Below are 15,664 nucleotides of genomic sequence, written 5' to 3' on the forward strand. Positions count from 1 at the left end.
AAATTTGTTTGTCAACTCACCCTGAGAGCGCTTTTCAGCTTGGGGTGGGGCTGTAAGGCAATGGAAAAATCACAAATGAGGTGGTCAGTGTTGAGGCACATACTTGAGGCGCATGTGATCAATGAGAGGTGCAGAACTCACCGTCCCTTGGATCTGCAGTTTGTTGCGCGGCTGGGGAGTGATCAGGAGCTTTGGAAGGAGTGATCAACATCTTCTGCTGGATATGATCAAATAAAGGCGGCTTGTAGGGGAGTACTAGGAAAAGAAGTCAAGGAGACCTTCAGGAGGCAGGAAGATAATGATCAGGAATTAATTGTTAGAGATCAAAGTGCGCGTAACAACTATGCTCAGGTCTGGCTTGGAGCAGCAAACGTGAATTGAATCATGAGATTGGAGAACAATGGCCGATGGTGCAGTGTTGGAGTTTGTTGGAGAACAATGGCCAATGGTGCGGTGTCGGAATTAGGAAGGAAGATATTAGTACATAAAACATGATGTATGTATTGTGTTTTGGCATTCCGTCACCCCATAACTATGGCACTCAACTTCGCTCTTGAAGTCCAACCGTGGCCGGATCATGCTGTAAAGTGAACAAGGGGGGGAGATTGGTACTCTCCAAGAAGAGAATTGGCAAGGCTGACTGGCACCAATGATCAAGGCGAGGCAATGGGCAAGGAGTTCATGTGTTGTATAAGCAAGAAAAAAATGTGATCGCAAAAGTGGACAATTAGCTGCCACGAGCAAGTATTTATTCACAAGGTGGGAATATAAAATTATGTACATGGTAGAAAAGTAAAGATAATGTGAAATGGAAGGAATTCACGGGTGGGATCATTGAGGCGCAGCAGGCACGTGAAACAAAAATTAAAAGTATAAAAGAAGATTATGTACATGTTAGAAAAATAAAGTATCATGATTTAAGAGGGTTATGAGCAAGGGACAGCTGGCATTTGCTGCATAATCTTCTTCAAATCACACGGTGGACCGGGTTGAATGTTTTGGTGTTGTTTGGTGGAAAGTTTTTCCAACCACCTCGAGCTATAGCAGTTTTTAGGCAGACGGGCACTTGACTGCACTGAGCCCGGTGCGGCATGCTCCAGTCGGCGGCGGATACGGGGCGGTGGTCCGCTGGGCTTGATGAAATTGGCCTCCTTTTGATAGGCACTGATTTTGTCAAGTCGGATGAAAACCTGTGTGATTTTCGAGCTGCGCCAAGGGACGGCCAGGACCTTGCAGTGCTTATGACCTCGCTTGCGGTTCTTCAAAGGGGCATCTTCACTGGTTGCCGCTTTGATGACAGGGTACAGGCATTCTAAGCCTCTGATTTGTGCTGCCGTACCTAAGCGTGCTTCAGCCAGCTGCAGATATCAAACAATATAATGAGGGCCTTGTGTTATATCCAACAAGAAGAAGACATGGCGAGGTACTTACATATGATTGACGACCTTTGCACTTTTGGGCGTTTGTGTGACTGGTTTGTTTGTCTTGGTTCCAAAGGTTCTCTTTTTTATACCTATGATAATCACACCAGTTAATCATGACTCAGTATCAAGCATAGGACTTTGGATTGAAAGTGAGCTAGGGTCTTACTTGCGCGCAAGCGTTTCTCTGACATATTTGTGCAACTCTGATGCAACAATGTTGCGTTGCTGAAGATAGACATCTACATTAGCATACTCACTGCATTCGATGAGCTCGACAAAAACGTCAATTGCTAGATCCCAGAGGAACTTGTTATTGTTGCTATTCGGTGGTTCCATAAAATTTGGCGCAAATCGGCGGATGCCCGCTTGATGCATCATTTTCTTGATGATTGTGATTTGCTGAGGTGTTGCCGCTTCATGGATGTAAGGGTTTGAATCTTGGGTTGACAATGACCTCAGGGGGTGTCCCCATTCGCTTTTTTCGCCCTTGGTAGCTGGACGTGGAAATTTTTTGACTTTTGAGGACCATCCCAAAAGCACCGCGCAGTGGAGCCATAGGAACTTGCGCAAATCAGTTCGTTGTAAGTTTGAGGGGCCTTGAGGTGATTTGCGGCGTGGTTTGCGGACTTGGGGCTCTTCCTGCTTGTTTAACTCATCGCGTATTTGCTCCACGACTTGTAATGTTTCATCAACTTGAGAAATGGTTAGCTGCTGAGTCCTCTTGATGGCCTCAATTTCGGCGGCGGTGCGTCAATGCATAGATTGACAGGAGAGATGCTCCAGCTCATTATCATTGGAGCACATGGGCCCTGCCCCGTTTTCGACACGATTGTGCTCCGGTGAGCTTGTGAGAATTGTGGGGGCTGGATTGCGGAACATTTGGCCAGATCGGGTCTTGGAAGGTCACTGGTGTTCTGCAAAAGTTTGGCAGAGGTTGATCAGCTGATCTTGTCCAAGTGATTGACATGGAAAGCCATGCTGCTTGACCAGACGTTTCAGTTTGGTTGTTGATAGTGTTGTGAAGTCGGTGTTGGGATCAAAAGCTTTGCCTTCAGGGGGGGGCGTATTGTTGTCTTGTGGGACAGTGGCTTTTTTCCTGGCCAGGCGGCTGGCACGGCTGCTGTTGAGTTCATCGTCACTCATTGGAACCCACTTGTCCTCCAAAAAAGCCGCCATTTTTGAATCACGGGTTTCATCTTCTTTGCCATCATTGCCTGACCACATTTCATCCTCAGATCCTGGTGAGGGGCAACGATTTGATGGACCAGGGCAAGCCATGTTCCAAAGGCTGCGTCTTGGTCCAATTTGGCGGGCTTTTGATTCTGTGCGGCTGACGCGGTCCTCTGAAGACCAATCTACGACTAAATAGTCATCTTCATCCATCTTATCATCCTCATCCACATCATCATCCATCTCATTGTCAGTGCGCCCGCGTAAGGAGTTGTCGGATGTATTATGTGAAAGGTGATCTTCATCTTCATCCATCTCGTCATTGGTTCCTGCATCCTCATTTGCATCATCATCCATCTCATCGTCAGTGCGCCCGCGTAAGGATTTGTTGGATGTATTATGTGAATGGTCATCTTCATTGTCATCAAAGAATCCAATCAATACTTTACCATTACAATCCTCTCATACGCCAGTTTGAACGTGTTGCATCTGAATTAACTCCAAATAGATCAATAAGGCTAACTGATAATGCTACAAATGTGGATCAAAGGGTTTATAACCTCCCAACAGGTGACCAAATTGCTGCAATATGGGTAGAAGGTAAGCTTACAATAATTTTATTAACCTTTCCAGTGATTACTTATTATTCTTTGAAATTATCAATTTTTTTAAATTCAAGGTAATGATCCTTCAACAACAAAGACAAGGGATGTCATCATCAAATATCGTGATGCAAATTTGTCAAGGATTTCTGAATTGGATCAAAAATATGACCCACTCCATTATGTACTATTACATCAAAATGGAGAACTTGGATGGAGCCCTGAACTCAAGGAAGAAATGCCACTGGCCACTACCATGAATTATTATGCATATAAATTGGCTTTTCGCCATGAAGACTACTCTCTATTACATTGGTCTGGCCATCTTTTTCAACAATACTGTGTGGATCAATATATCAAAATTGAAACAGAAAGGTTGCTGTATGTCATATTGAATCAAAAAGACTTTTGCGTAGAGCAATTCTATGGTGTTGTGGATGCTTATCAAAATGGTGTGCAGATGGGCCATGAAACAGGTACATACATTAAACCTTTCAGGATAAATGTTTTTATGATTCCCCTTCTCATCTGATTTCTTCTTGAACAGGCCGGAGATTAGTTTTACCCACATCTTTCATTGGTGGGCCTCGGGACATGAAGGCAAGATTCCAAGACGCTATGGCTTTGGTACAGACAATGGGAAAGCCTAATCTTTTCATAACAGTAATTTGCAACACAGAATGGAAAGAAATCAGAGAAAACATCTTTCCTGGACAGTCACCACAGGATAGGCCTGATATTGTGACACGGGTCTTCAGGGCAAGGCTGAGCGAGATTTGTGATGAAATTTACAAGGACGTTATCTTTGGAAATACTGTTGGCCGGACACATGTCATAGAATTTCAGAGGAGAGGACTCCCTCATGCTCACATCTTAGTAATTCTGGAATCACAACACATACCAAGAACCACTGAACAGATTGATCAGATTGTAAGGGCAGAAATACCTGATCAGAGGACTGAACCATGGCTTTACCAAGCAGTATCAAGGCACATGATTCATGGACCCTGTGGATCTTACAACACAAACGCTCCTTGCATGGTTAATGGTGTTTGCTCAAAAAAATATCCCAAGGCTTATTGTCCTGAAACCGTCATGAATGAAAATTCTTACCCTTTGTATAGGAGAAGGCCCAATGGACCAACAATCAGAAGAGGAAATAACAACATCATTGACAACCGTTGGGTTCTGCCCTACAGTCCCTACTTATCAGCCAGATTTCAATGTCACATCAATCTTGAAATTTGTGCTGAGATATCTGCAGTCAAATACCTCTACAAATATGTCTACAAGGGACATGATAAAGTAGTATTGGATGTTGGGGAAAAGATTGATGAGGTCAATAGATTCAGAGATTCCTGCTGGGTTGCAGCTCCAGAAGCATGCTGGAGAATTTTCTCTTTCAAATTATCTGCAACTTATCCCTCTGTCATTCGATTGGACATCCACCTGCCTGACCAACATCAAATAACATTTTCACAAGACAAAGAATTGGTAGATGTCATTGAAAGGGGTGATGCATCTAAAACAATGCTCGCAGGATATTTTGCAAGGAATCTAATTGATCCTCAGGCCAGGCATCTCAAATATTCTGAATTCCCCCAGTACTACACATGGCACCCCAGCACCAAAGAATGGAAACCAAGGCAGAGGGGGTTTTCAATTGGAAGAATCTATGCGGTTTATCCTTCTGATCCAGAAAAATGGCATTTATTTCTATTGCTCAATCATGTCACCGGCGCCACCTCATTTGAGAATCTCCGTACGTTTCAGGGACAGATTTCTACCAGTTTTTGTTCAGCTGCTTTTGCCGGGGGTCTGTTGGAAAATGATCATTGTTTGGAAGCCACAATGGCTGAAGCAAATGAAACAATGATGCCATAAGTTATTTGGGATACTTTTAGCAACATGTCAACAACCTTCAGACCCTCTGCATTTATGGAATTCTTCCTACCATTGCATGACTGAAGACTGGATCCATCAGGGATGTCAAGATGATGCATCCATGACAAATAAGATTATTGAAGTGATCAATCCAATCCTGCTCCAGAATGGTCTTTCACGCGTGGATCTATCATTTCCTGATCTTCCAAGATATGATCCCTCTGTTGGTAGAAACCAGCTAAACAGAAACTGGATGTTGGATGAAGAGAGGTCAAGCTTCAATGTGGACCCAGATCAAATTGAAAATGCAAATAATTTGAATATTCAGCAGAGATCAGCCTTTGATCAGATCATCAATGCATGTTATTCAGAACAACCTGCTTGCTTCTTTATTGATGGTCCAGGTGGCTCTGGAAAGACTTCCTTATACAACTGCTTACTGGCCAATGTAAGATCAACTGAAAGAATTGCTATTGCCTGTGCTGGAAGTGGTGAGCTCCAAATGTTCTAACCATATGGATATTCAACCTGCCCCACTTTGATTTTTAATCCCTCTGGTTCCATAGGAATTGCAGCTATGAACATACCATATGGCAGGACTGCCCATTTAACTTTTGGAATTCCTCCAAAGCTTCTGCAAAACTCAGTCTCTTCAATTGCAAAACATTCTCAAAAGGCAGATGTTTTGAGGCAATCAAGACTGATAATTTGGGATGAAGCCCCAATGACACATAGAAATGCACTTGAATTGGTAGACAGATTACTCCAAGACTTGATGGATTCAGACGAACCCTTTGGTGGAAAGGTAATTGTGCTAGGAGGTGACTTCCGTCAATGTCTACCAGTAGTAAGGAAGGGATCACGTGCCCAGATTGTTGATGCAAGCATTGTCAACTCTTACTGCTGGAGATACTTTCAAAAAAATATCATCCGCCTTTCAGTGAACATGCGTGCAGCAGGTGATCGGCAATTTCAGCAATTTCTTTTATCCGTTGGAAATGGTCAAGGTATCAATCAATCAAACAACAAGATCAACCTACCTACTTCTATGGTCATTTGTGGAGGTTCTCAAGAGCAAAATTTGGATTATCTCATAAGACAGATATTTCCAAATATAACCACCTCTTTTGCAGATCCACAATATTTTCTGGATCGGGCAATTCTATGCTGCAAGAATGTTTCTGTGAACCAAATCAACTCTAGAATCTTAGAATCTATTCCGTCTCAAGGGGGAACTTACACAAGCTATGATTCTGTAGAGGATGATCCCCAAAACCTATATTTGCAAGAGTACATCAATGGGTTGAACATCTCAGGTTTCCCACCTCATATTCTGCAATTGAAACGTGGAGTGCCAATAATAATGCTCAGGAACCTTGATCAGACAATGGGACTTTGTAATGGAACCAGGTTGATTGTGGAAAACTTGGGACCAAATGTGATTTACGCAAGAGTCATATCAGGTAACAGAGTTAATGATTTAGTGGCCATCCCTTGCATTCCTGTGACTGAATGCATTGTCACCCTGAAATTGCACCATCAATTGTTTGAAAATTTTGTATCATTTCCTTTGAGCTGTCCCATTCCCCATGGGTCCTTTCACATCCTGTGACTTTCTCACCCCCTGAAACCCCAAATTTGGGGGCTATGCCCTTGCTGCGATTTACAAACCCCTATGACTTTAACACCCCCTGGAACCCCAAATTTGGGGACTTCCGCTTGTATGGAAAATAAAATCTCTGTCTACTACATTTGGTTGTAGGCTTGCTCCAAGGGGTTTGCCGCTTTCATGAATTGAGCCCATCTGCTGGGATCTTTGCGGAGCTGATTGGGCAGGCCCCTCTTCTGGGGCCAAGCCGTCCTGGCCTGTGTGCTCGCAGGAGGAGGGCACAGGGCCGGAGTCGGAGGAGGGATGCGCTGGGCCAGAGTTGGCGGGGGCAAGCGCAGGGGCGGAATCGGCGGACGTGGCTGGGGCCGCAGGCCCCTCTTCTGGGGCCAGGTCATTCTTGCCGGTCGAAGGCGCTTGGCCGAAGTCGGCAGACGTTGCTGCCGGCCCCTCTGCCAGGGCCAAGACATTCCCGCCAGCCTGCTCGAGAGAGGAAGGGGAAGGGCCGGAGTCAGCAGAGGTGGCAGAGGCAGCAACGGCTGGATTTCTTACATGCGACGCTGATGCATCCTCAGTTTGCTCCGGGGTCGATTCCCTGGAGGTGTCCGGCGCGCTGCCAGAAGTGTTGGAGTCGGAGGAATCATTGTTGAATTTGATTCGTTTGACCTGCGCAACAGGAAAAGAAAGGGGACGCTTCGCCGAGTGGTGTTGTTGGGGGGATGGTCGTCGTCCTCTTCATCTTCAACAAGTGAGAATCGGGTGGTGGGGTCGAGTATAAAAGTTGGGAACACCTTCAGGTTTTGAGGTCGTTGCAAAGTGTCCCAAATCAAGTTGGTGTCGAGGGCCGGAGGCGGGGTCCTTCTGCAAATTGCAGTTGGCAACTCGGAGGCGGCATAGGGTTTCGAGGGGGGCCGCCAAGTTTCCGGCAATATATCAATGGGGCCGGTGACAAAGGTTCTCCCGGCGGCTTTGGCTTCCAACATCCTTCTTTGGTTCCAGTCCATGTACAATTTGTGGTAGGAATCCATCTGAGGGCCCAAGCCATAGATGGCGGCATGGGCCTTGCTGAGATACTGGTGTCTAGTTTGCACTGATGTTAAAAAGTAGGTTAGTGCACCAAAAATTTTCAGGCATGGGCAGAAAGAACTTACTCCCTTCGATGATTTCCTGGACCTCTTGAAGGCTGTGCCGGCTTCTTGGGGATGCCTCTGGCGGGGTCTCTGGAGCAGGGGTAGTGGGCTGGTTCCCGTGGGGAAGGATTTGCGCCTAGAGGAAGAAAGAAAAAAGGGTTTAGGGTTAGTAGCTACAGATCAATCAAGGGATGGAAAAACTTACCTGTTGTTTTGGTTCGGTCAAGAAGGGTCCCAAGGACCGTATGGGCGTCGATTCTGGTGTAAAAATCATCGTCCAACGCTGGGTCGCAGGTGGTGGTAGGTGATCCGGGTAAGCTGGGTTGCAGGTGGTGGTGATTGGGGTGGTAGAGGGGCTGGGTGGTGGTTGTTGGTGAAGTAGGGGGCCAAAATCCAGAAGCTAGTTGCGCGACTAGTATCGGCCAGGTGGGTACCGGGGGGTCGGGGTCAAAGTAGGGTTTGGGGGGGCGGGGGGGCTGGATCGGTGGGTGGTCTGCTGGTGGAGGAGGGGCTAGGTGGTGGTTGTTGGTGAAGTTGGGGGCCAGAATCGAGAAGCTAGTCACGCGACTAGTATCGGCCAGCGTGGTTCCGGGGAGGCGGGTTCAAAGTAGGGTTTGGGGGGGACGGGGGTAAAAGGGGGCTCCTTGGGTTCCTGGGGGGGCTGGAAACTTGATCCTTGTCGCGCGACTAGTATCAGCAACGGGGGAGCCAGGGTGGAGGGACGGGGGTGGCAGCTTGGGTAGCTCGGGGCGCGGAAGTTGTCATCGCGCGACTGGTATCTCCACCTGAGTATGTAACTTTGAAACCCCTCCATAAACCCTTATTGTACTATTCACAGTTCATGACCACTTCCCCCCGATCCTACTCGCACAAAGGCCAGGCCGACATCAGCAGGGATTTCAGTTTGATTAAAGCACTTGACTTCTATTTCCCCTCAATCATGCCTCAATTTTTACCACAAAAAGACCTACTCAAAGAGCTCAACATCAGGATTGAAAGGCTTGCGGTATTGTTTTGATTGGGACACAATAATCATCTCACCCACCCCTCTTCAAGCGAGCACCCGTGGTGGACGCTATTTTTTGTTGTGCTCCATGTGGTCAATCACAATTCCAAAATCCCTGGCTAAAATGGTGCACGCCTTCAAGCTATATTTGAGGAGTTCCTATCCTCATAGTACGCTATACACCAATTTTTTTTATTTCTTATACCTCCTTGTCTCTACTGGAATGAAATCATAAAAGGAGCTTCTTCCATAATCTTGAGGGAGACACATATGAGCAACCAATAAGACAAAAGATTGGAATTGTAGATGAATGAAGAAACAAAAGATGAATTGTGATCAGCCATTGGCATGTAGCCTAGTTCACAGGTATGCCTGACGTGGGCAAGACGGCTACCTCCTGCACCCTAACCCAACCACTCAACCACTCAAAGGCCCGGCCGGCCTCTAGGCTCCTCTTAATAATTATGTAGTCATTTTGAAAGCTCTAATTTGGTTGGTGAACTGTTTTTATCCTTTTGTTGGTTTCTTTATGTTTTACATCCAGGTTTGCCTGACAGACCCACCCATATAGGAAAAAGAAAAACAGGGAGACCTGATTGGGCATGATTATGATAGAAAGTTTCTGTTGGGGTGGTGTTTGAAATCCGTGAGCCCCAACTTCTGTTGGTGGGAGAAGCTTTTTGTTTTTTCAAAGTCCTTCCTGTAGGTTCAATCTGCTTTTTCACTGTTCAGGGGTTCCACCCCCCACAAAGGATTCTGACTGCCTTCTGGATAGATACTTCTGAGCCTCTTTTTGACTCTCCTGGACAACGTGCAGTGCGGCTTTGAGCTCCTCTGGAGATCCTTGAGCTTGGATAGGGACACTTTCTGCAGCTTGCTTGGTGACTGTACACCAGATCCTTGATCTTTTGGACCTGTTCCTCCTCTAGCTCTTTGGGAGTTTTTTCTGGAGCTTTGGCTTTTGAGGTGCTCAGAGTGGGGTTTGTCTTCTGCTTGAACCAAAGAGGAATCATCACCTCTATGTCAGTCTGATCCTCCACTAGCTGTTCCTCCAAGGGCAGACCATTTGCGGCTATCTCTGATCAGGGTGGGGAGGGGTCCTTTGAGGTCAGGTCTAGAAGCACAGGTAGACATTTTGATTTTATACAAGATAAATTTGTACAGAAAGAATAGACTAACTTTTGAAATCCTGGTTTGGAGTTGCTGATTTCTATATCCACTAGGTATTCAGCTGGAGCGGTTCTACCTTGGCTGCGGAGTAGAGGGTACAGTTAGTGGTCAGGATATCTGTGAAAGGGTTTGTCCCAAAAAGAGGTGACTTGCGGGTGATGTTTAGTGTCAAAAGTTCTTACAGGGTCTGCGCACCCGTGCACAGAGGTATTTTAATGCCTGTGACTTCTGGGGCCTGGTGAAGGGTGTGTTTGAACATAGAAATATTCCCAGGATTGGGTTTGGGATAAAATCCCAATAAAAAAAGAAGAAGACAGACTTACTCTAAAGAGAGGGTCTGCGGCAAAGACAACGGCCAATTCACAAAACCAAGATCAAGGCAAGGGCAGGCTGGCAAACAAGTTGGGTAGAAAAGGGTAAGACTGACAGGGCAACAATATGGCTTTATGATTCTGAGGGGGGTCAGCCTTTATGCACACCAAAGAAATAACACATGCACACCATTTTTGGTGTGTAGTAGTGTGCACTCCAAGAAATTGGAGTGCACACCCATGCACTCCAAAAAAATGGTGTGCACACTCATGCACTGCCTGATTGGTAGTGGATTTCTCTTTACTCTCACAAATGGTTACTAGGCTTCTAGTAGAAGCCCACCAAGTCTAGCATAGAAATTCAATGCTACACTAAACTTGGGGGCAACTTGGTGTTAGCCAAGCTGTGCTAACAGAAGCCCTTTTGCCTGTGTGTTTAAGTTGCTGCTACTGCCGCGACACTACAGAGCTTTTAGTACCATGAAAAAATTGATGTGAATAGGTGTCAGGTGACATGCAGTAACATGTGTTGAAAGTCTACTGGTACTCCAACAATACACCCCTTCAATAACAATGGTCCCCTTGTCATCATCAGGGGGTTTCAACAATTGTTCCTGGGAGTAAGGTTGGAATAAAGGCTGGAATTAGCTTCACGTCACCTGACACCTAGTTCCCTCTTAATTTTCATGGTGTAGCATCAAAAAAGGCCAAAAACTTAGAACCTTAGAAGTTGTAGAAAGATTTTCTACAACCTGCAAAAGTTGAATAAGAGCACAGAAGATGCAATCCCACCAATTCTACAATAAATTCAGGGAATACTGCAACACCACTTAGCTGGAACACTGTTGTTCCTACAATTGGATATCAGTCTCACCAGGATGTAATTGCTAAGTTTCACTTCTCTCAGCTTTGTGAGTTCAGCCTCTTTTTTAAATCCTGGCTGTATTGCACATGGCTTGACTCCGCCTTTTTCAAGTGATTGGGTGTGCACTCCAATTTTTGGGAGTGCAGGAGTGTGCACTCCAATTTTTGCAAGTGAATGAGTGTGCACTAAAATGTTTTGTAGTGCATGATTTGAGCACTCTAATTCTTGGGTGTGCATGGGTGTGCACTCAAGTTTTTTGGAGTGCACACTAATGCACACCTTTTTTGGTGTGCATGTGGTATCTCTTTGGTGTGCATAAAGGCTGACCCTTCTGAGGGGCCTTTACTTGCTCAAAAGCCTTGGTTTATATATTTGAGCTACAACTGGTAGGGTTGTGGCTCTTAACATCTGTCTCATTAGTTCTTTGGTTGGAAGAACAAACTGTTTAGACAGCAGTGTTCATGAGTTCTGCTACTCATGTCACTCCTGTGAGCCGTCCTTGGTGACAGGGTGCGCTCTTTCTCAGTCCAAGGAAGAACTCTTTGTTCACAAAGTCTTCTCTCTGATGTTTCTTTCTCAGATGGGGGAGGATCAGTAGTTCAATCTATCACTACGCTCCTCTGGCCGCTTCCCCTCAAACGTTTGATTGATGTTCTCTTATTCAGTAGAACTTTAGAAGTCTTTGACAACCCATTTGTTCTCTTGGCCTGAGAATGGGTCTTAACCACTTTTATTCTTATTCTCCGGCCGTATCCTTTGGCTGGAGGTCTGTCATTTGCCCCTCAACCCTGTCCAGCGTTTGAGAGGATGTATAGTGAATGTTTGCTTTTTTTTACGCGCAGCGCTCTGCGCCACAATTAGTACACAATAATGGATATATCTTTTATCTTATGCGCGTTGCTCTATGCTGCGACTAGTGCTTTTAAGTTTACAATATTTAAATGTAGTAGAATAGTTAGCCGGGCTCTAAATTAATATAGTAGCCCAGCTGACATGGGCTCTTGATCTGATCAGTCACCGTTTGTGAGCTTTTATCATCACTGGCATTGATCTTGATGACTTGGTACCCAGCTTGTGTCACCGTAAATTTGGCCATCATCTTGCCTGGACCAGGCCCGCCGGCTAATAGTAGGAATTTTTCCTGTGGACGTCCATACAGATCAGTCTTGGCTGCTTTGGCAGCTGAAGTTGGTTGCGCACTTGAGCCCTATTGGGGATGAGATCTGACTGGTGCCGGTTGGGAGGGGTTGGTGAGATCCACCGGTGTTCTTCTGGGAGTATGAGACATTGTGGTTGAGATTCAACCGGTACTGGTGGCAGAGATCCAATGGTGTTCTTGTGGAAGTATATAATTATGTTTTGGAATGTGGGAGCAGGGAGCTGCTGGACAGCTGACTGTGCGTTTTAGTATCCCATGGAGCATGGCCGGGGCCAATTTTTGTTTTTGCAACCCTGCAAATCTTGTCCATCAACTACCCTGGATCTGCCAGCCACCCTTCAAATCCGGTTGCAGCCCTGCCGGAAATGGATGAAAACCCTCCAATTGTTACGCAGAAGAACCGCAAAGGAGTACCCCACGTCCCCCCACTCAACAACCAGGAGAGAAGAGAATTTTATGAATGGTTTCGATCTCTATCCAACTCACCTGAGGGGGCAATTAAATTGATCAATCTGGCAAGGAAGCATAAGCTTCTAGTTTCAACTTTCTGAACTACAAAGGTGAGTGAATCTCTTCATGCTTTTGGGTGGTGTGTTGATTATTCTAGAGAAACTCACATGGAATCATGCAAAACAACTTTACAGCTTGAAATCCCCTAGTAATATCCCTGTCCTTGTTGTGGACCTTCTTTTCATTTTGGGAAGAACTTGCATTGAAGCTTTTTGACAGGGTTGATGAGGCGGAAAAAACTACATCATCACTTCATGATGTGAGGCTAACGTTGTGACATGGCCTATCCTTGTAGGTCTTGAATCTTTGTTCTTCAAATCCAGTGCTCCAGCAACCCAAAAGCTGACATTATTCTTTTTCTTTGTCTTAACTTTTTGTACTTTTATCGCAACAAGGTCATAAGCAAAATTGTTGTTCTTCTTGATGGAGCTATCTCTAATTATCACAAGGGAACTTTAAGAGGTTTTGATGGGGGTGGTGGAAGGGTTGAATTCATCTATTTGGTCCTTGATCCATGCATTGTGCTGATTGTAGAGGCCCAATATTTTGCGCAGATCATGGCATAACTGGAAGTTTATTTTCTTTTTATAGAAAAATCCAAAACAGTGATGCATGATGAGTAATTTTGCAACTTTAAAAACTTATCCTTATCTTTGAAGCAGCCGACCAACAGAACTGCCTCAGGAACCTTTGGTTTGAAAACGTTTTTGGAGTCCTAGCAAGTGCAAGAACCTGGTATTTTTGGTCTTACACTGGTGGTCCCACAGCCACATGTTTTGCAGTATCTGCCCTGTTTATTGTGACTAGCAATGACCCAGATTATCAAACAGAAAGGTGCCTTGACACTTCTTCCGCTATTTGGGGTTTTTTTGAATACATTCTTGCTGGCTCTAGATGCCCTGATGGAGCAAAGCAACTATGAAGTAAGCTTGACTTCACTGTCACAGAGATCCCTTTACTAAACATATTCACTTCTCTCTTTCTTTGTAAGGCTAATGAAGAAGTCCTGCAGAATGGCTTCAACCCGGATCAGTACCCAAGATGCCCAAGTTACAAAAAGTGGCAGGAGGCTCACTCTCAAACTAAAAATGCAGTCAATCTATCAAAGTCTGCCAAGAATGATCATGAGTTCAACCATGTCCTGGCAGTCTTGAAGATGAGGTTGGCAAGCATTTATTGATTCATTCAATTTCATCTGGCAATTCTAATCCATGTTACTCTGTCATGTGTTGAAATTCTAAACGCTTAAACTGGTGAGAACAGCCGAATCATTCAAGATGTCAGTTCCAGAATCAAAGCATCACACAGCCGGGGACTGCAATACAAAAAATGGTGAGCAACTTGCAAGGCCATCAAGTAGTCATCCTTCATCTATCATTTCATTCTCAAGCTTTTCTGTAGCCCATGCTTCATTTCATAATTTTTTACACATTGCAGCAGTCATGCGTCCTTATTACATCTCACGAATTATGTTCTTGTGACAACTCACAGTTTGCCCCATTATCAAATGATCCAGCCACACACATGTCTGTAAATATAAAAATAGGTACATGAGAGATAAAGATTGCTGGGAAAGATTGCTAGGAAAGATAGCACGGCGGCCTCAAGCTGCTTGGAAAGCAAGTTGTAGAGGGGGAAGCCAGGCTTGATGGGGCTACCAGCCCGCCAGCCGGCCAGCAATCACAGGTTGCTAAACGTTGTCAATCAGGACACGGTTGAGGGTGGGGACAATCCCTGCCACAGCAAGTCCTTCAAGCACCTTGCGCAGGCTGTATGCCTGGCAAGAGGAGTTCCAGTTGATGTAGCCAAGCCCTTGCGGCTGCGGCCTGGGCCCGTCCGGCAATGCCAGGATGAGCCGGCCTTCATGTGGGGCAGCTCAGTAGTGCAGTTGGTGACCAGACATAGCTTGTGGCTCACCATCCTCTTGGCTGTGGTGTTTTGTGCAGATGGTGAGTAGATATCTCAAGGCAGCTCTGATGGATGAGGAGTGGGTCTGGGTACTTATGAGCATGCTGATTGGCAGCTGGTTCAAGACGGGGTCCCCAATGACCAACACATGGGTCCCAAGGCTGTTGGAGATCTTGGCTGGCCTGTGCAGTGGGCGGGGTGTGAGCTGGACAGGCTTTGTTTTCTCAAATGTGGGTATGTGGGGTGGGCTCTGGGTGGTGCTGTGGGCTGAGTGTAATTTTTTTTTCTGTGGTGGTGATGTGTGGTGCAATTGGCTGGAGCAGCTACTGGAGTGTGCTGGGGGTGGCACTCCGGTAGCCCAGTGTGAAAGCGGCTTGGAGTCTGGATATGTTGCCTGCAACAGCCCATGAGGGTTTGCAAGAAGTGTGCAATAAGCAACAGGGGCAAAGACCTGGGCATAGCACTCTACTCAGCCGCAATCTTGGGAAGAAGCCGGGATGATGGTAACCCATTTGGCGGCGCACCTGAGCAGATCTGCAAATGGCATAGAGGGGTTGTTGGGTGGGAAAGCATGGGGGTGCAGGTTGGTGAGCAAGTCAATGCTCAGGAAGCCCATGGACTCTGGAGAGGGAGGTATGCAGGAGGGGAACGTCCTAGGCTTGAAGCTCCTCTGCCATTGCTCCCAGCTCTCCCCCACTCCCATGCAGCTTGAAATCAGGTTCAAAAGTGGCCACAAGACACAGACAGTTGTCAGCAAGTTCTGACAACAATGGGTCCAATGGACCGGGCGGGAATAGATGGCCAACAAAGGAGAGGTTATGGAGGCCCGCTTGGGAGGGGCTGGTGTGGGAAAACAGGTTGGTGATTGGCAGCCGGGGGAAAACATGTACAGCCACATCTTCCCTCCAAACCATCTGTC

At 46.0% G+C, this 15,664-nt stretch overlaps 3 protein-coding genes across 3 annotated transcripts; all 3 read right to left on the reverse strand.

The window, feature by feature from the left end:
- Positions 1-926: 926 nt before the first annotated feature.
- Positions 927-2,702, reverse strand: PtA15_7A384 (uncharacterized protein; the record flags this gene model as incomplete). Its single annotated transcript, XM_053170984.1, has 5 exons — positions 927-1,358; positions 1,432-1,513; positions 1,591-2,153; positions 2,252-2,338; positions 2,412-2,702. 5 exons carry the CDS (start codon positions 2,700-2,702, stop codon positions 927-929), a joined length of 1,455 nt encoding a protein of 484 aa, XP_053022211.1.
- Positions 2,703-7,234: 4,532 nt separating this feature from the next.
- On the reverse strand, positions 7,235-8,090 carry PtA15_7A385 (uncharacterized protein; the record flags this gene model as incomplete). The annotated part of the gene is made up of 3 exons (XM_053170985.1): positions 7,235-7,776; positions 7,838-7,952; positions 8,022-8,090. 3 exons carry the CDS (start codon positions 8,088-8,090, stop codon positions 7,235-7,237), a joined length of 726 nt encoding a protein of 241 aa, XP_053022212.1.
- A 6,437-nt stretch (positions 8,091-14,527) lies between these two features.
- Positions 14,528-15,361, reverse strand: PtA15_7A386 (uncharacterized protein; the record flags this gene model as incomplete). The annotated part of the gene is made up of 3 exons (XM_053170986.1): positions 14,528-14,697; positions 14,755-14,927; positions 15,270-15,361. The coding sequence occupies 3 exons, from the start codon at positions 15,359-15,361 to the stop codon at positions 14,528-14,530; spliced, it is 435 nt and encodes a 144-aa protein (XP_053022213.1).
- Between the last annotated feature and the right edge of the window lie 303 nt (positions 15,362-15,664).

Source organism: Puccinia triticina, chromosome 7A (assembly GCF_026914185.1).
Source record: "Puccinia triticina chromosome 7A, complete sequence".
NCBI classification, from domain to species: Eukaryota; Fungi; Basidiomycota; class Pucciniomycetes; order Pucciniales; family Pucciniaceae; genus Puccinia; species Puccinia triticina.